Here is a 21085-nt window from a genome sequence, read left to right on the forward strand (position 1 = left end):
TAGTAGTGTAGTTAGTAGTTAAAAGGAATGTGTGAGGGGAGGGCTTTGTCATCGTTTTTTGTCCACCCCGGAGTCAGCTGTGTTGAAGCATGGTGGCGCTTTAAGGATCCGTAACAAGGCAGGCTGGGCTGGTACGAACTAGCGGCAACATTTTGGCTGAAGTCGGTGTGCCCGTTTGTGTTTGCAGGAGGAGATCGAGACGCAGAAACAGCAGCATGACGCCAGGGTGATGTCCATCAGAACGGAGGAGAAACAGAAGATGGACAAGATGGCAGACGACTTGGATCAGAAATGGAGAGATGCACTGCGGTAAAATAAAAAGACAGGAAAAATAAAGAAATCTCTCCCCTCTGTCCTCATACGTTCTTTCACACTCTGTCAGCCTGTCAGTCTTGCTCGCTCTTGTTTTGCTCTTGTTTTCTCATCCGTCTCTGTCATCTCTCGCCCCCCTCTCCCTCACAATCACACTTGTCATTAGCATAACAAGCCGCCTTGTTTTGCCAAAACACTCATGGATATTAATAAGGAGGAATAGGAAAGTTTATTGCGGCATACAATATTTTCCGATATCCTTGAGCGGTACAAAATGCAGCAGAATAAGGGACACTTGAGACGACTGGAGAATGGTTCTAACCAAACTGTGCCGGTGTCTCTGCAGGGAAGAGGTTCGTCTGCTGAAGGAGGAGCTGAACGAGGAGTACGAGGCAGACAAACAGGCGGCGCTGACTCAGCTCTCCCAGCAGAAAGAACTGGAAATGATGGCGGCGAGAGAGGGCTGGCAGAGGAAAGTGGAGGACCTGCTGGAACAGGTGAAACACACACACACACACACACAGATGCATATGCGGTGGAAGCTCCGAAAAGCAATCTGTGACACTGTTTGATGTTTATTTACAGCAGCTCTGCATGATCCGTATTATCGCAGTGGTTGTAACAGATGTTTGTCTACCACTGTCAAGTCTTTTCTTCAAATTCACAATTATTTACATTTTTTAAATCCAAAAAGCCCCAGCTGAAGGTACGGACCGCATCCCGCACGTCACGCTGCAGCGAGCACAGTCTGCTTTGCTCGCCATTTCGCTTGCATCGAACACCTGCCGCGGGCAGGTGCACAATCTGTCCCATGCACATGCATCATCTGGTTTAGGAAGCTGATATAAATATATTTGTTCATGATGTATGTTGTGCTATTTCTGTGAGGAATAGTGGCAACTATTTCGTGTTCACTTAAAAAACGTGTGTCTTGTAGGAAAATACACACAAAAATACCTAAAAAATGTTCAGTTCAAATCAAAGGTGAATGCAGTGGGAAGCAGATTTTGTCTATTGAGTGAATTTGCTGGAAATTGGGGCATCGCCAACCCTGACCTTTTTTTTTTATCTCCAGACACTTTGATTGACAGCTTTTTGATGTTGAAGCCGGGAGACAGGCATAGTGCGTCCGAGGAGAAAAACAAATCCATCTGACACACCCTCACGCAGACTCTCCCCTTCCTCCCACCGTCTGTGTTTCCTCCTCCTCATATATTAGCGGAAATGAGCAGAAGTGGGACTGTTTCATCTGCTCAGGTCAGAATCACAGCTCTGTTGTAGCGACAGCGAGAACCAGTCGACGCTGGGCTGAAAGCTCAGACACTTGTCGACTCACACTCGTAGTAGCTGACCGCGCTGAGCGCACTGCCCCCTGGGTAATTCAGAGCTCAGCTGAGTCACTACTCAAACCTCAAAGAGGCCCGTCCTGATTTTCGCCCAAGACGCCGGTGGCCTCAGATAAACAGTTTCTGACTAGCTGGCGCCAGCGTGGTCGCTTTTCAGACGAGCCGTGAGAAAAGTAGCTCACGACAAGACACTGCAAAGTTAAAAGGAAAAGGTTTGTTGTTTAACACATTCATTATTTTATTTTTTCTGTAAGACTCTTGAGTCTTTTCATATTCATAAAAAAGTCTGGGCTCTTTAGCGTGTGATCATACCTGATAAAAATCAGCCTCGTGCAATTTGATGGACATGACATGGCAATTACATGTGGAGAAGAAGAATCTGTTTTTTTCTGTGTGTGTGTGTGTGTGTGTGTACATGAAAGTGTTAAATTAAGGCATTGAGGGTCACATTCATTTCAACATATTTCCGCCTTATTAATCTTGTATTTCCGGCTATATTTTCTGTAAATTGTAAAATGTATCAACAGTTAGTGGACACAGGAAGGGAGAATATACTGCACAGGTCATCTGCCTGTCTTTTTTAAATCCATATCCAACGCAGAGCCCCACAAACTTCATCCCTCGCCCTGCTCCTCATCCTCTCATTTTAAATCCATCTTACCTTTGCAGTGGTTAATGTCGTGCCTCTCGAGCACTAAATCCTGCCGGGGATTTCACTGCTACTGCAGCTTGAGAAAGAGTGGCGTGTGAAAGACCAGAGCCGCCTGTCTGAGAGAGATCCGCCATTCACAGCCACTTAGACCCCTAATACTTCCAATATCTCCTTAAAACAAAGTGCTGCTGTGTCCTGTATTGAGCCATACGCGAGTTGGCTTTATGTTATTTGGCTCTGTGTGCTGTCGCCGGCTGTCTGGCAGGCGGTCGTCTCATTGAGACGGAGCTGCGAAAATCTCCACTCAGCGTTTGGCTTGTATTCGTATGTCAGTATCTCCACCAAATCTAGACTATCCCTCAGAGGCTAAAACAATCTGTGAGAAAGTGTTCTCGTACGAGGATTGAAGAATGAAAGACTGACGCAGGAGGAAATACAAACGGACGAGCGGCGACGTTTTTATTGCCGGCCTGATTAAATGAGTGCAGGATTTTCTGGAGATGCATATTTCTTAAAGGACTTCTCAAGGATACATTTGATGTGATGTTGCTGCACAGTCAGATGTAGAAAACCACTTGAAGCTGCGCCATGTTATCACTACTCCCAAAACGCAATTCCAGTTTTTTCGTTTAAGGTGCGGCCACACTGACCTGTCCAGCTCTGCCTTAACACATCTACCTATCAGTCCATTTCTGGACTCTTGTGAAACAAGCCTGGTGCTTTTGTTTTGCCCTCAAGTATGAACACCGGTAATTATTATCTCTCCCTCTCTGTGTCTCTGTTAAGATCTCTCTGTTGAAGCAGTCCCTGGAGCTGCAGCTGTCTCAGTCGCAGTCGGCTCTCCAGCAGCTGCAGTCTCAGTTCAGCCAGGAAAGAGAGCTGCTGAGCCAACAGCTCAAAGGTAAACTGGCCTCTGACCTTTAACCTCAAGGACGGGGAACTGCAGCTTCATACCCCATTTGTGATATTATTTAGGGTCTGTGTATAATTCGACATCTGCAATGGACTCACAACACGTGAGTAAATGCTTATGTCTATTGTTTGTGTTCGCAGAGATGCAGAGAGAGCATCAGAGGAGAGACCACCGGTTACAGGAGGCGCACTGCTGCGCCCTCAGCACCATGGAGGAGGCCAGACAACACCAGATCAGGGTGAGACACACACACACACACACACACACACACACACACACACACACAAACAAAAACACACAAAGAATGCATACATGTAGAGTATTAATGTAAAATTTTACATATTTTCATCTAATCTCTCCTTCCTGTTCTACTCTCTACACTCCTCCTCCTCGTGTCTCTCTCATCTCCTCTTTAAACTCCCCATCCCTGCCGACTGCCAGGCCCTGGAGGAGCGTCTGAAGCAGGAGCAGAGGGAGGAGGTTCATGCTCTGAAGGAGGCCCACAGGAGGACCTTAGACATCCTGAGACAGCAGTCCGACCAGGAGCTGCAGACACTGCGGTTTGAACTCGAGGACGAGGGGAAAGCAAAGCTGGGTAGATGATAAACACACATAAAAACACGCCTATTGCCTAACAAACTATCGTATTTCCTCCCACAGTGATCATGTCTCTAAATTTGGTGCCATTCTGTTGCTCAAGATATATTCTCACTTCACCTCCCGTGTCTCTATCTGGCAGCCTCTCTCCGTGCAGAGCTCAACCACCTCCACGCTACAGCCATTGAGCATCTAAAGCAGATTCACCTTAAAGAAAACAGTTCCGCCAAAAGGGAGGTGGAGAAGGCGATGGAGCACAGCCACCAGCAGGTAACTGCCATCGTCTCTGCATGGTTTTGTAAATGTGCCCATCCTACATGTTTGTTTTTTTTCTTCCCAGGAACAAGAGCTCCTGGTCCGCATCTCAGACCTGCAGGCAGAGTTGTGTTCCCGTAGCAACCGCATCACCGATCTGGACCATGAGATCCACTCTCTGAACGAGACCATCGACACTCTGACCAGAGAGCTGGAGCTGAAGGGCAAAGAGGTTCTGCGGGTCCGCAGTGAAGCCAACCATCAGATTCGGTGCGTTACACCAGAGTGGTTCAGTAAAAAATGTTCAGAGTTCGATCACCACCTTCTCTAAATTATATGCGGAAACATGAATGTGTCATATTGGAAACATCCCTGTTGATGTTATTATTTTTGACGGGGCAGAACTAAACTGTAACTCATTAGTAACTGACCCAGTTTGCCGAAATAACTAATACTCATATGACTCATCTCGCATGAGAATAACCCTCTGAACATCTTGTGATTAAAAGCAGCATCTTTGGAAGGGCTCATTCTCTGAAAATTATCCATGCAGCGAGTTTCTGATCAGCACAAACTCTTTATTCATCCTCATGTGTTGATACGATGTTGTGCAGTTGGAGATCATTGTCATACAGAGGTAGTCAAGGAATTTAGTGTTGCTCTTCGATAACATTGAGGGAGTCAAAACAGTCAAGATGGAAGCAGCAGAAGTCAATCTCTCAACTTCAGACCCTTGTAATGTGCACATAAAAAACCCATTGCTTCCTTCCACTGAGATTAAAACAAAGAGTTTTGCATTAACACATTAGTCATGGGTACCAAGACCCCTCATCGCCCCTGTCTGTGGGTCCCTGCTGACTTGTTGCTCGCAGCTGCACATCTTGTTGTCGTCCTCTGTAATTAAGTAAAAAAGTGGCATTCGTCTCACTTTTTCGCTACCAGGGAAATGAAAAGTGTTTGTGAGTAACATCCATGATGAGACACTCGAGTGGTTAAAGCCCACCGAAGTCACATAAATGATTGCTGGTAATGTGTGAACTTATGATACTGTACGATACATCCAGCTCAGGCAACATGTTGAGTTTGAACGCTGTGTGAGACTGGTGTGATGTCAGGCCTAGGGAAATACACAATGTTAAATATCTTTTAATATGAGGAGTATAAAAAATGATACGGTTTAGACCGTGTAAGGAATGAATTGGAAACACTTTGTACTTTTTGTCCTGCAGGGCCCATGAACAAGACTTCGCAAAGAGACACGACAGGGAGCTGGGGGAACTAAGTGTTGTCCATCACAGAGAACTGCAAATCATGCTGGTCGACTTCAACAAGGCCCAGGAGGTCCTCAAAGACAAGATCTCTGCTCTGCAAATACTGTAAGTCAAAGAAAGGTGTGATTAGGTCTCTTCTGTTGCTTCTTCGGGCTGCCACTCTTGAAGCATTTTTTACACATGCAAGTTAATGGACCTAATGTGTGTCATGTCCAGGTTGGAGGGGACAGAAGAGAAGTTAAGGCACAGAGAGAGTCGACCAGAGGACCTGCACCTTATAGCAGAGCTCAGAGAGATGGTCACTGAAAGAGAAGCTCTGGTCAAGAAGCTGGTGGTGAGTCGACAGGACGGCATCAACTCCGTATCTCACAAACACTGAAAAGACTCACAACCCTGTATGTTTTTATAAACCAAAAAAGGATGGTAAGACGATCTGTATAGAGGGAATAACATCTATCATCTACCTATAATAGGAAAGCACTAGATATTTCCACCAGAATGTGGCTAAATATGTTAAAGTTAATTCTTTACTTTGGAAATAGTAGTAATAGTATTTCTTCTGTGGGAATAATCCACATTGAACATCAAAAAAGTGACTAAATTTCGGGGGGGAAACACATAATAATGGTACGCGACATAAATGATCTCTATGATTATGAACATTCGTGTCTTATGATGGAGAAAAATGTTGATTTTGTCCAGTAGAACAGGAAGCAAACAACAAACACTTCTCCAAAGGTACTGTGACATACAGAGCATAACAGACCCGGGTCTGTTGTCTTTTTGTAGGATGACAAGAAGTTTTACCAGTTGGAGCTGGTCAACAGAGAGACGGGCTTCAACAAGGTCTTCAACTCCAGTGCCAATGTCGGTGTCATCAACCCTCTCATCAAGGTGAGTCAAGGTCTCATTGCCTTCCTTTCAAAAACTCAAACAAAGATCTTTACTTTCCATCCTTAACGCAGAGAAAAGTCCCAAGATTTAAAACTCCCACTGCACATTTCTTTCATTCCTTCCTCAGGTTTCCTTTTTCATTTCCTTTGACAATGACAAATAACACAATTTACACTTTCTTCCACCCCAAACTCACACAGCCCTGATGGATGCTTCCATATTAAATGCATTTAACCCCTGTGTGCCCTATGCATCAAACTGTAGATACATTAGTTTTCCTTTGACATCATTGAAAAAAGCACGCACAACCTAAAGTTCTTAAGGTAATAAAAGGAAGCTGTCATAATTCATTTACAACCTTGCAGTGAAGGACAAGGACAAGTAAGACCTACTACTGTACCTCATTCAACTCAAACATGATCCTGCTGCACACTTTTAAATTTAATTCTTTTTCATTATATTTAATCTTCTTGTACTTTTTTCTGATTCCTACCTTGAATGTAGCCCATTGTTTGAGCGCCGTGAGTCACCAAAGCACAAAGTCACCACATTGTTCCTGAAGGTCTGCAGCGTGTGAACATTTACCACCGTCTTTCATCAGGGTGTATCGTCGAGGCAAAGCTGCTCATCAGCCTCCCTCATATATGCACAGTACACAGTCGTCTCAGACACAATGACGCTTGATTTCAGCATCGTAACATCAGTCCTCCTCCTCCGCCTCCTCCTCCTCCTCCTCCTCCTCCTCTTCAGGCCCGTGTTTCTCAATGTGGGTATTTCGTATTATATAACGTCCCTCATCCCCTTACTTACACCTCTAAGCTCCAAATGTGTAGGATTAGAAAAACGTCTGGGAGAACAAACAGTGGCAGACGGCGACAACAGATCCTGTAAGGGGATAATGAGAAATCACCGTTGGGACCATTTCGTCCTACGCAGATTTGCTGGACTAGAGTTGTTATTCCTGCTTATTGCTTCTTTTATTTTCAAAGTCCGTTCCGAAAAAAAAAAAATCTTATTGTTTCCCTCACTTCTAGTTGCCTGTACTCACAAAGGCCACAGATAATGGTGGTAACAGCTGCTAGTCTACTCAACAAACACTTGATTTAGAAATGATTTGCTTCCCTAGCCAGTCAGCTCTCCCACTATGACCGATGAAGGAGAGGAAGAGGAGGGACAGGACTCCAACAGTACCTCCCCCGATTTAGGAAAAGCCCTGCCACTCTTCAGCTCTCTTCCTCCTTCTCCTTTTCCTCAGCATCCTCCTCCTCCTTATCCTACTTCTCCTCATCCTCCACATCATCCCATGCCAAGTTTTGCTCCTCCTCATGCTCCTCATCCTCAGGAACCCCTGGTGCAGCAAAGTTTTAGGAGGTGAGAATTAATGTGACTAACATCCACTGCCGCCCTCAGTTCACTTTAACGTCACATAAATCAAGGAGTGAATTTCTTGATGTTTGCTGCCCCCTCTGCCCGAATCTCTCACCCCATAGTTTCTCTCTCCTCCATCATCACCCCTCTCCCCAAAACCCCAACAAAGATCCATATTTATAATACTCATCCTTTTCTCCACTCCTGAGGAATTGAAACTCTCATCTCATCCTGCTGCGATGTCGCAGCCTGGTTATCAATACATGATTTTTAGCCCAATTCTTCCACAAATTTTTGAACTCGCCTACTAAAAGCCAGGGTGAAACAACTTTTAAGAGGTAGTATCGGATCATTACACAGATTTGTCTACTCAATGCCCAATCCAGCATTCACAACAGTATCAGAGACATTTCCTACACTGGTTCCGCAATCAGAAGATCTCCAAACAAACTCACAATGTTTTCAATGCCAGTAAATGACCAGCCTCCTCCCAGCCCGACATAGAAAACCTAGTCTGTCAGACAGCACAACAACACTGGATCACACGCTGCATCATTTCCTGTCAATCCCTTGTTCGTCTAAAGGCAGAGGCTGTCACTGACAATGAAAACTACTCTGTAAACACATTAAAAGGCTGCCGAGCATAAGAAAAGTACAAGCAATGAGATTAGGTCGGATGAAAATCTAAAGGGAAATTTAGTGTCGTCCTTCTCATAATATCAAATAAACTGATTAAAATGAAATGCTGCTGTATTTGCTGGGATTTCATCAGCATGTGTTGGAAAGAAAAGCAGCCCAGACAGAGGTGTGGTTTTCTCAAGCATCTTTAAAATCTAACCGGTCTGTTTCAAAGCGAATACACTGCAAATCTCCACTGTCACCCGCCGTCTGCTTTATGTTGCAGCCTGAAACTTCACATTCACACAAATCAGCTTCAATGGGACTCGAAACTCTGAGAGAAGTCAAGAAAAAAAAGGAGACAGATTTGAAAGCATTGCAGCGACTTGCAAATGTGAAACTTGCGAGATAACACTGTTGTGCTTTTGTTCTGCCTGGCAAATGGTTTGAAATGTGATTGTTTGTTGAGAAAGGCACAAAACAGCTTTCTTTTGAGTTTTGTGGGTTTTAATTCTCTAGACTTCTTTGTCCTTGTTTTTTCTTTTTTCTTCCTTTTCCATTTCTCTAGCAGAGCTGCATCTTAGATTATTATATTATAAAAATGGATGTTATGTTTAAATTTGTTAAAGTGAGTTTGTCAGTAGTTTTATTTCAGTAGCATAACTACACTTCACTACAGTTTATGCTTATATTATAATAAGTGTAATCTTGTTATATGTATTTGTCAGACTAACAAAAAAAGTGGAAGTTCCACTTGGGGGCGGCTGTGATGCAGGTGGAGCTCCTCCTTCACTTTTCCAAATCAAGTGATTGTGATATAAATGTAAAATCTCTACTTGAGCAGCATAAAAGATTCATGCATGGACACATGGACTGTGGTCTTCACCCCAGCTACGGTCACTCACTGGACCTGCCTGAATACTGTACACTGTGGCACCGGAGCCCATAATCACTGCATGCACAGGAATTTAACTCATTCTGTTCTGATGATACGTAACAGGCTTTTTTATATCTCACTATACATATCTGTCTCTTTGTGGATCAGTTTGAGCATCCCTGAATCTCCCTCCTCTACCCTCCCTCAGCCTTCCTGAGGCCGACGCTGCGACACCATCAGGCCCGAGGGGCATTGAGGCGGAGGAGGAAAGCAAAGAATATGTTGCAAAGGAAGAGGAGCTGTACGCCCAGTACTTCTCTTTCTGACTGGCAAAAATAAAACTTAATTCTGTCAAAAAAAACAACAACAACAAAAAAAGTAATGGGACAGAGAGCTTAAGTTGGACAGCGATTGTAATTTCTGTAATTTGCAATTCTGCATAAAACTATGAGCGCTAAAGCTGAACCCCCTTCAGCAAACATACATCGAGTGGCAAGAAGGAAATGCAATCATAAACCTGTGAATTTTAATTTTGATAAACTAAGATCAAACTATCTTAATGTGGAAAAGAGGTGGTAGCTCCTTAGGGACATGTGTTTGGGTTTAAAAATAAGTGATTTCTGTGCAAAGGAAATTAATATTGATTCTTACTTTGATTCTTATTTTCTCCCAGATCACACCCAGGACAAATTTGATTCAATATGAAGAGGCATAATTTTTAAAAACTGTGAAAAAAGTGAAGTGGATTATAGATGATTTGGTTGAACTGCTGGATTGTTTTCCCAGTGCTCAGCATTGAATAAAACCAACAGAAATTACAGCAAAAACTACCAAAGTTGCAAATACAACCAATTTATTCTTACAGTAGTGATTGTCTACTCTCTGAAAACCTTCCGAAACATTTCTCAAACTTCCATGAAATAATTTCCCTCGTGATGTCCGATCATTGCGGTTCAGCAGTGCTGCAGTAGGTGTAAAATGTAAAAAAAAGAAAAAATGCGGCATACTGTAGATTAAGAGAATATGTTTTTCTTCTTTTTTCATCGACATGTGTCTTAGAAGCTGTTATCCGACTGGACGCTGTTTCAGCCAGGACAAACTGATCTTTGCCTTGATAATCACCTTAAGTCTCTCATGTCTCCGACAGAATCCAGTTGCTTATTCTGCAGCACGTTAAAATTACAGTGAACCACAATAACAACAAAAGTAAAACAAAGACTAACTTTAGCTCGCTGTCCCAGTGCTTTGACTGTGTACATACGGTGAAATGTTTGAAAGTCACTTTCAAATCTCTGAAGCTCGCTGAGGGGCGCTTGATTTGGCATTTCTCGACCGTCCTAAGAGGAACTGAATCAAGCACCCCTCATATTTTTATTATTCTAGTATTTATAATCAACAAGCTACTGTTTTTCTACGGTCTGCTTGTGATGCCAGCGGACCAGGGACACACGGAGGAAGAGTCCTTCGGCGACATGTCGTCATTGATTGACTCCTAGGAACCTTTTTTTAATGCCAAGGAGGGTTTAGTCAAACAATTTTAAATTTATGAGCTAGGAGGTTCATGTCGGTGACAGGACTCTTTGGCTCCGTGTCTCTGCCCGTGGGGCAGACCTTAGAGCATGTGAAAACAGAAACACTATCATAATGCTGCTGTCACTCACTTGAATCTCCATATCTCTGTTTTTCTTGGTGTACTGTCTGTTTTTTAACTTGACTCTGAAGTTTACATAGTTCTTGTGTAGAGTAATTTTCATGACCCAACGGTCCATGAAGTCCTTTCAGTAACCTGTACAGTTTCCAGACTGCATGGTCGTCATCAGCCCGAAAAAGAGGCTAGTTTTTTTTCCCTAGACGTCAGGTCTGGGAGTTTTTACTGAATCTCACCGCTGGGGGTCCATTCAACAACAAGCACGTTCAGTTCCCTTACAGCATCAGCCAAGCTCTTCCATCACTGAATCAACTGAGGTTCAGGAAGTGTTTGTACTCTGAGGAGACAGACACTATAACAGTATCAACACACCTACTAATGGTGCCACAAGTCCCACAAAATCCCACCACAAAGAATTGAATGCGACACAATCTCAACAAATACTGGGACCACTTTGTTGCTGGCCTGTGTTGGATTGCATTGGACCTTAGTGTCTTCCTGTTCCTGTTTTTTTTCTTGTTACTTTTAGAACCAATAATATTTTAGAATTTCTGTTTTTCAAAAGATCTGTGCCACATTTTGTAAATTAAGTCCGGGGGAAAGATTTAATTTTATTTCCATTACAGAGTAAATACAAAAAAAATGTGTCAGAGTTACAGATGAGTTTTGCATTGGGGTTAAACACTGGAATGTCAATTTTTACAACTGTTCTCTCCTTCTGTTTGCCTGAGGAGAGTCTATGACTGAAAGCTTGTATGTAACTGAGAGTGTGCAGTCGCTCCTGTGTGGAAAGATGCAGCATTTTTACTGAAACGAACCACACTGTTAAAGTGAAAATGAAACACTTCCTGAAACCAGGTTGGAAAATACAGTAAAAAAAAAGAAAATCACATACTGAAACACAGGAACCCAGCGTTTGTACACTATTGATTGCATTCAGCTTCAAAGAATAGAATTATATCTATAAAACCAACCAAATGAACAATTTGCAACTCCGATTTAACACGGCATCCCAACTATGACACGAATGCAGCACCGTGACATTGAAGCTATAGATCCTCTCTGGGATCGTCCCGACACTGAACCGCAGTTGGTTCATTTCCTCCACGCACACTGTGAAGATTATATTTATTTAAACAACTATGTTCAATATTGACATTTTAGCTTTGACATCTGCATCAGACGATGTAGGAGTCTTTATCTTCTTTTTAAAAAAATACTTACAATCACATCTGATTTTACTTCCCTGCTTTTGTTCCCCCCCTCTGATGATTTCACATACTTGCCTTCTAAAAACAAGTTTCAATGTACTTGACATTGGACTAAAAAAAATAAGAAATCCAATACAAGGGTGACACTGTTTTCCCCAGCTGGGAGTAAGAAGCACATTCTGGGTGACTGCCCTTTTTTTACTGTGATAGTTAAAGGACCATTCCAATGTTTTTGCATGAGGAAATCCATGCAATGCCAAAGTTACTGTTGTTTTGGGTTTTGAATGTTGTTTTTCTGACTGTCCATGCTGCCATTAGTTTTCTATTCATATTTCTTAGGCATAAAAGTCAAAATTATAGAGTCTATCATTATCAAGACGTGGTGCTCACTGTATTTCATTACCAAACGTCTCATCACAAGGTCTGTTCCCTGGCTGCTCTGGGGCTTTTAACATGATCTCCATCGGCAAAGTCGTGAAGGAACCGCAGCTGTTCAAATTTCCATATTTTTCTGACCACGTGGTGAAATTGTTTTCCGTACCTGAGCTGGGGTAAATGGATGAAGACTTGTGTAAAGACACTGGTGTGGTCCTTTTAGGCTAAGTTTTGCTAATATGTTTGAAATGGCAAAAAAAAGATTCATTTGTTTATGTTTGTTTTGCATTCTTACATAATTGTTCCGATTCACATACAGTGCTTGTGTTTTTTTCTCTCTGTTGTTTCTATCTCTTTGTGTTGTTTTTATCTCCCTCAGACCTTATTGTTTGATTTCATCCATATGCTTATCTCTCCTGCGTCTTACCAGACTGTTGGTTTAAAGGAGAATTAGAACAAGTCAGTTAAAATAAATCAACTGTTGTTTGTCCATCATAGAAAACACTATCCATGTGTCAGATGTTTCTCAACATCTGACACGTGGATATTGTTTTCTTTTCCTCAACACTGACATCAGCTGGCCATCAGTGAACCACAGGACCTGCAACTCGTTAAAACATGAAATGTCTGTTAAGATGATTTGTTTATGTGACGATATACAGACCAGGGCTCAGTTCATTACATTTTCAACTCAGTTTTTCCAAAATTGCAGAGAAGGGAAATTGTCGCGCCTGTCGTCTGCATGGAAAGACCTCAACTGAAACAATGAGATGAATTGCAGTTTTATGTTATGAGCTGAGTTGAAAGTGACTGGATGTCACCCTTGTGACTTATCATTTGATGATGTCTGTCTTGCCCTTTTTGAATTAAATATATGACAATTATAACAATGACAATGTTTATTTACATTTGTATAATTTCCGTTGTATGTTATGGAACAGTAAAATTATGATTGTGAGATAAAGCATACTGTTTACTCCTTTAGTATGTGTGTGTGTGTGTGTGTGTGTGTGTGTGTGTGTGCGTGTGCGTGTGTGTGTGTGAGTGAGAGAGAGAGAGAGCGACACCCTCAACCTCTTTAATTTTCAGTTTTTCTCAGGAAGGTATGGAGTCAGACGAGGCTTCCATATTATCTTAAATGTATGCAGATGCAGTTGTTTCGAGCCACCAGTAGAAATTAATAATGGTCATATAAGATTTATGCAAAAGCCTAAAAGCAAATAGAGCCACATTTTAGCACTGACTGAGATAACTACTGAACGTACTAAGTAAGTCAATGTACATGGCTGAAAACCATTGTTTAAAAAAGTTGACTGAAATATATATATAGCAAAGCCTCCACATACAATACATGTTAAATGTTTCTGACATTAAATATTAAGTGAACAATATTGTGACATGTCACATTGATGACAGTTCTGTTCTATTAAGGTTGCTCTTTAATTAATGTGATCGGTAACACTTGTAGAAGAAGTCTATGCCACAAACAGAAATTAAATATCCTATCAACCTATCAGGATTTTCACTTGGCTAGTTGATAGGCAAAAAGATACATGCCAGGGTAGCTCTGTGATTGGGTGAAATGGTGACTATTTCTGGCTAGTGTGAAGCTAACATAAACAACGTGAGCAGAGTGGGCATATTGTTGTTAGTTTCCTTTTTACACGACTAAAAATGTATTTGAAAAATCTTCAGTGTTGAAGAATGAAAGATTTCGACCTGATGCACGAGTTCTGGATCTGAGGCATATTAGTGGACTTTTTGTTGGTCATATCTTCTTCTTACAAAGAAGTCAGTGCTAATTAATTAGCTCACGTGACGGTGGCTAACATGCAAACATTACAGGAGGTGGCCTTGTGAATCGGTTGGAAAAGGGTTAAAGGAAATAATAGAGGAGATGGAAACGGAAAATAAACTCCAGAAGAGGGCAGTAATGTAACATTAACGACAGCTTCCCAGAGAAAAATGAACTACTGCTTAGCTGCTAACTGCTAACACTATGTTCATTAGCTAGTTGCTAACTGTGTCTGTATATTGTTTGTTGCAAAGTCTGTTCACCTTTAAAATACAGTACAGGCATAATTATTATTTAGTATGACTTCTATTTATACATCTAAATCCATCATTTCCACAAATGTAAAATTCGGATGTGCAATAAATAAAACACCTGCATCAGGAACACACACACACACACATCATTTTTGTCATGCAGTTTATTTGGTGGTTTGCAGTTTAGAAATTAGGTGGTACAATCTTTGACTTCATAATGCACTTAAGATTTAGGAAATCTGAGTTTACAGTTTATATTCGTCACATTTACTGCCACAATCAGGGCACTTGTGCTGTTATTAACCAAAAATGCCAGTCAGCAGTAGTCCCAATAACCCGACAGAAACAGAACTCATAGGCATAAACAGGGAAGTGACATCACACAATGCAACGTGACCTTTTTCGTCACTGATAAACTGACAAGCTACGAGTGAGGCCTCCTATATCGGAGGTTGTGTGAGGTGAGTCTGAAGCTCACTAGTTGCTCTGACATACGTCCAAACACATGTACATAGATGAATCTGAATCTCAAGAAAAATGATTCATACTTCATATTGTGATATCCAAGGCTGAAATTTTCATGTAGCCTATCAGGAACACCTGCAGGTAAGATGCACTCAGTCTATACTTCAAATATGGTACAGGCCACACTTAGACAGTACTTAGAATGATTCCTAAGTATGATACACACACACACACACATACACGCAAATATATATATATGCTGAGCAAGAACAATAAACAATTGTCAAACATGCTACAACATTGTGAGTAAGCATGTCTGCCATTGACTTACTTGAGACAGTAATTACTTCAAAAATATTATATGTATCATCTCTTCTTAAATATATTACGCCATCTACATTCAACAGATCTGTTAAATTGGACTTCCAATTCCCTCAGTCCTAAAGTAGTTCATAAAAATCGGGTGCATTTAATAGTGATTTGTCTGTGACATGGCATAGTTTTCAAAATTTGAATCCCTATTTCAGAATAAGTCTGCAAGTGGATGATTTAATAGGGTTATGTCAAGGCCATCTGTTGGTAACGTTGTCATGTTTTATCTTTTCGTTCTTGGCAGGACAGATGGCTCAGAATTCAACAATGCCGATGAGTCTTGGTCGCTGTTGCTATGGGGACGAAGCCAAGAAGAGTTGCAAATCAGAACGGTCGCAAATTAACAACAAAGGCATGGATTTTATCCAACCACCAAAAAAGGAGATGCATTTTTGCTGCTGGTCGTGTTGTGAGTTTTCTCAACAGTGTCACCTTTACCTCTGCTGCGTGATTGAACGCCTTTTACTGAAATGAGCAATGGGAGTTATAGTTCATGTCAATCCATGCCACAGACACAGTCCAGTTGTGAGTTACAAGCTGAAAGTAAGTGAAAAAGTTGATGGAAAAAGATCATTTCCAGCACATTTGGCTCTCTCCAGCTGGTGTAGGTGGCGGTTGCAGGTAGAAACAGGGATCATGGGAAGTGGAAGTTAAACAAATGTGATGTATTGATATTTCAGTATAACACACATTGCATGTTTTATCACTTAAGCTGGAGATTTTGTGGCACAGGATGTCTTGAATGGATTATCCTTTGTCCTTGAGCTCAGCCACAATTGGAGAGAGTTTGGCCATTATGGTTTTCACACGGAGGCATATGATATCTGTGACCTTTCTCATTGGCTGTTGTCAAACAGAGTTGGGCTGATACATGGGGATGATATTATTGCTTTCTTGGAAACGCGATCTGTGTGTGTGTGTGTGTGATTAATGTTTCAGCCAAACCCCTTTTTCCACAGCTGCAGCTTTGCCAAACCCTCTCTCTCTCTCTCTCTGGCTCTGCGGCGCTCAGCTGCTCAGCAGGACAATGATGTAGATGAGAAGCAGACAGATGAGGATGAGCGTGAAGTTGACGAACAGCTCCTGCAGGTTCCTCTTGACCTGTGGAGTCACTTCGATCTGAGACGCCCGGCGGATGGCCGACTTGGTCATGTGCTGAACACGCTCCATGGAGGCGGCGGGGGCTGGTTAGATGTCGATGGTCGGGATTAAAAGGATAGAATTTGATCCTGCTGCCAGTTTGGACTGAGTAGAGACAGACTGAGAAGGGTAGTGTCTTCTCTTCTTTTCTCTTCTCTTCTCTCTGATAAAGATAAAGAGAGAGAGAGAAAAAACATGGACAGTAAGAAAAATAGTTCACTGTTACTGAACATCAGCACCCTCCTATAAATCCTTAAATAGCTATATTTAATCAAACTGAACTTATAAGCTTGGCCAGGGCCGCCAATCCTTTGTTGTCATGATGAAGTTATTTCTTGCATTTGGTCATACATTATTTTTAAATCTATATAAGCTTTATTTAAATGCAGAGATACCTGGGGGATTTTTTCTTTTCTTTTTTTTAACTGCATGATGTCATTTTCCTCCTTCTTTGGGACTTCCTCATGATATCACTCATCATGTGATCTCATCTGATGGGGAATCATTTTGTGATCAATGCAAGCTTTAAATCGTCTCCCGATTACTTGCAGAGGCATCATATTTTTGTCGACCTTGACCTTTTGACCGATCAACTTTTGATTTGTGCTATTATGAAGGTTATTTATTTTATAGTTTCACTGTAGTTTTCCTCATACTCTCCAAAACCCCTGTTGAATTAGAGTTCTAACAAAGAAAGTAGCAGGAAAGACCATGTGAGGAGAAATAATAGATCTTCTGATCTGGGACTTTCCTCACATCAAAGTCACTGTGACAAGACGAACACGACATTTTCATTAGTTGCTCCCACAAACAGAAAATATCGTAGCACGTGTAGATCAGCGCTTTTCTATTTGTAACAAGATTTTTTTTTAAACTAAAAGCCTAACCTCAACTCTTACCACAACCCATACCTAAACCTGCCCTTTGTAAGGTCTATACCCCTGCCCTCTGCCGTGTCTCCATGACTTCAGAGGATAGATATTACATTGAGTTAGTATAAGCTGAGCTATAAATTCTACTGTACTTGCCAAGTGCTGTGCAGTCAGAGATTTTCTTGCTGTCCCCATCTAGTGGCCATTAGAGAAACTGCCGCTTACGTTTCATGAGCAGCGTCTTCCCCACTCAAAAGGAAAAAAAAGATCCTAAATCCCCCAGTGTCATATGAGAGTTGGCCTTGAATCACAGCACCTCATATGACAGCAGCTCATACTGAATGCAAAATAATAAATATCCTGTAATCCCTGGCATTATTGTGTGGCCTTATGCGGCTCTTGGCCCCTTGAATGGCAGCGTTGAATCTAATGTTCGTTGTTTATTCCTATTGGAATATAAAGTGTTAAGCAGTGCGCCAATATAGATCCCGAGTACCTCATAGAGGTGTCTGATTAAATCTGAAGGGCGATTAACAAGGTGGAATAAAATATCATATCTCTGCTGACGTTTCTCAAAGCTTTGTGGATTTTTTTCTTTGTGAATTACAGGAGAGTTTTGGCCTGTGAGGCCTCTAAAGATGACAGCATCACCTATAAAGGCTCATAAGCCAATAAGTAAATTGCCTAAAGGGTCGTTTTGAGAATTATGGAACCATTAAGGAGATATTAAACACGTTTAATCAACAGCTGTCTCCTATGGCCTATGACTGTCAAACCCCGTAGATTTCTGCCTGCTCATCCCGACTCAGCCATATTGTGTTGTTGTTGTGAACAGTGAAGCCAATTCAATAGTTTTGAATTCATCAAAATTATAGATAATTATATCTTTGTATAAGTGATTCATCTGGTTCATTGGCCTGTTAAAACTTTACTTGTGTGTTGCCATGTGAAGCTTTAAGCCCGCTTGTAAATCAAGTTGTATTTTTAGATGTTTATTACTGTTAAAGTCGATTTAACTCCTGGGTTCTGTTGAAAGGATCATGTCGTGCTTGTACAAACACAATCAGCTGTTGTTTTCCTTTATCGCCAGGAGCTAAATACCTCCAGCGTGACCAGCGAAGTGGGACTGATGCATTTCTTGTGGTTAAGATATAAAAGTTTCTCCATGTTTCCTCTTAGAAGTAAAGACTAAAACATTTTAATTAAAAGAACCTCTGGTTTTTCATGTGTGTGTGTGTGTGTGTGTGCGTGTGTCTTAGATGCCAGTCATTCCATGGGTGTGAGTTTTATCAGTGTGTGTCAGCACAGTAAGCTGTCATCTTGAGCAGCAAATAAGGCCTTACACACACACGCATACACATACACATCGAGATTTAACCACTTGTTGTTCTGCTTAACTCGCAATATCAGCCGAGATGATCTGTCCATCTGCTGTTATGATTTGATTAAAATAAATACAATTTTTTTCTATCAATGAAGCAGCGGTATATTTTACAGCAGTATGACAGATGTTGTAAAATGTAGGTTGCTCGGACACATGGGTTTACTGATGCTGACCTGTTACTGTAACTGGGACACGACGATAAGGTGCCAGAAAACTGACTGACATTGAAAGTTGTCAGACTTCAAATCCCAATTACCGGAAAAAGACTATCCATTGATGTTCGTCGTTTCCATCTGTAAATAATAACTTGTTGTTTAAGACAGATTTTTTTTATCTTATCCTTTTAACAAAAAAAATCCATCTAAATCAAAGTGTAATAATCTGCCTGTTTCAAAGAGGAGATATCTAACATTGCCCTTTATCTTTGACAATGTATGAAATAACAATAATTATAATGGCTACTTTTAATTGTTGCTCATTTGTATTTTTGTATATTTACATTTTATTTACAGAGCGACAAGTCTCACCGTCCACTCAAAACACTAAAACTCTCACATTTAAACAGAAAGATGCCTCTTATAACACTAGTTTCTCAAGTTTATCTTCCCATGCAGCCTGTTGATCTTTAAATCTATGATAAAATATATATCATATGTCTGGAAGACACCAAGCGGATTTTAACCTTTTAAACTATGAAATCAGTGTTTAGATGGATTTGATTTGGCTCCTAAAACAAAATCATGTGCCTTGGATGGGAATGTAAGAAGTGGGAGATGAGTGTTTATCCCTCTGGGAGGTTCTGTCCTGTTTCCATTCTCCCCTGCCCCCCCCCCCCCCCCCCTTCAGAGCTGTGTTTACCCAATGTGAACAGTGACTGTTTTATATGAAGCAGAGATTTATACAGTGCTCCTCTTTCTCTCACCTTAAACATCTCAGGCTCTTCTTTGCCTCACTGTGAGATAAACGATGTCTCACCGCGACTGCGTAACTTCTGCAGAGCCAGTTAATGTGCAGAGGACATTTAACCACTCGTTCGTGACGAGTTAAGTAAATGCAAAGTTTTTAAAGCAGTGCTGTTTCGTGATCTTTAAAAAATTATACTGTATTTGAAGGATTATACACGTTTTAGGATTCCTCCAAAGCTTTATCAGCATGTATTCATAATTTGCTTCCAACATTATATCCCCATCGACTGTCGAACTCTTAAAAAAGATGAAATTAGCTTGAAGGAAGTACAGTAGGCTGCCTCTTACCTTTCAGATGAGAACAGAGCTGGTCAGAGTTTGAGAGAGAAATGTCAGATATGCAACTCTCTCCGAGGCTGTAAACACACCCTGTGTGTGAGAGAGAGAGGGAGAGAGAGAGAGAGAGAGAGAGAGAGAGAGACAACGAGGATCTACTTGGTTCATTCAGTTTCAGCCCTCAAACATTTAAAAATAAGTGTATTGTTGCCATCTTTCATATTACACACTTAAATCTGTTCATCAACAATAAACTGAGAGTGTTTGAAAATCACACCTTTTTTGCAATATAATTTATAATAACGCAATTCACACACAAAAAACAAGTATGTGAAAACATAGCCTTTTAAAAACACCATTTCCCATAAGCTCTGAGAACCTGGAGGGTAAGAGCTTCAGTGGTTGTCATGGATAATGGACTACACCAACAGTTATGATGACGTATTACGCGTCGTGCCGTGACGGTAAAGCTTCATGACGACTGTTGCAGTTTCTTGCCAACGAGCAAACTAATTGTCGTTTAACTGAGTAGTGCAGATTCAAAGTTACCATGAAATATAAAGCTTCAAGAACAACAATCATGTTTTTATGAGACCAATGAAAGAATCCCTATATAAGATGTTGAGCCACAGAAGCTAAGCTAACCAGGAAGTGGAAAAAATATATATATTTTGGATTTTTCACACATTGAGTCTGCTTAACAACAGAAAGACTCTAAATGCTGATACATCACCAACATCCAGGAAGTCGCCTCTTTGGGTGAGCACCCTCAATATAACGGATGGGTCACCATGTTAGAATTCTTCATCCTTGGCTTTAATACATCTGTGACGTGTGAGATGGGAAGGGAAGGGCCAATACATCAGGGCAGCGCTGGCTTTGCAGTTTGGCCCCCGCAATCAAACGTCGTGGCTGGAGCACTCTATTGTCTCCATTATCCTGGGCCGGCCCATGGACTCTTGGCACAAGTGTGGTGGTGCCTGTGATCAGCTGATGGCACCTCTAAATATACCGTTTGGCCACACCGGTTAAAAACGTGCTCCAATTATCGTAGAAGCAGCGATGACAAAGTAATTTCCCCCCGATAATCTTGTTATCTGGATTTGTCCTATATATCATCATGTGACACCCTCCAAAATAAATCTCCAGTAAGAGCACAACGCGACAATAAGGGATCATTTATTGTGTAACCTTGAATAAATGCACCACCAGATATTACAAACTG

General features: G+C 41.4%; 2 protein-coding genes across 4 annotated transcripts in view; one reads left to right on the plus strand and one right to left on the minus strand.

Moving 5' to 3' along the window:
• LOC118301320 (protein FAM184A-like) overlaps positions 1-13295 on the plus strand; it is a 30396-nt gene extending 17101 nt beyond the window's left edge. The window contains exons 13-24 of one of the 3 annotated variants that reach the window (XM_035626719.2): positions 188-309; positions 659-809; positions 3097-3211; positions 3364-3461; positions 3665-3818; positions 3963-4090; positions 4161-4345; positions 5305-5451; positions 5563-5680; positions 6136-6240; positions 7496-7611; positions 9312-13295. In XM_035626719.2, the coding sequence (XP_035482612.2) occupies positions 188-309; positions 659-809; positions 3097-3211; positions 3364-3461; positions 3665-3818; positions 3963-4090; positions 4161-4345; positions 5305-5451; positions 5563-5680; positions 6136-6240; positions 7496-7611; positions 9312-9429 (1557 nt within the window). In that variant the 3' untranslated portion in view covers positions 9430-13295. Of the gene's footprint in view, positions 1-187; positions 310-658; positions 810-3096; positions 3212-3363; positions 3462-3664; positions 3819-3962; positions 4091-4160; positions 4346-5304; positions 5452-5562; positions 5681-6135; positions 6241-7495; positions 7612-9271 lie in introns of all 3 variants that reach the window. The other 2 variants (XM_035626721.2, XM_035626723.2) reach the window with 2 other exon arrangements.
• A 1240-nt stretch (positions 13296-14535) lies between these two features.
• pln (phospholamban) lies at positions 14536-19980 on the minus strand. Its single transcript, XM_035626048.2, has 2 exons — positions 19873-19980; positions 14536-16526 (listed from the first exon to the last, which is right to left on the minus strand). The coding sequence occupies exon 2, from the start codon at positions 16391-16393 to the stop codon at positions 16232-16234; it is 162 nt and encodes a 53-aa protein (XP_035481941.1). The 5' UTR covers positions 16394-16526; positions 19873-19980; the 3' UTR covers positions 14536-16231.
• Positions 19981-21085: the final 1105 nt, after the last annotated feature.

Source organism: Scophthalmus maximus, chromosome 2, assembly GCF_022379125.1.
Source record: "Scophthalmus maximus strain ysfricsl-2021 chromosome 2, ASM2237912v1, whole genome shotgun sequence".
NCBI lineage: Eukaryota > Metazoa > Chordata > Actinopteri > Pleuronectiformes > Scophthalmidae > Scophthalmus > Scophthalmus maximus.

What these genes read in the sequence shown, in the direction of transcription:
- pln (XM_035626048.2), bottom strand. Translation starts at nt 16,393, where the DNA reads ATGGAGCGTGTTCAGCACATGACCAAGTCGGCCATCCGCCGGGCGTCT.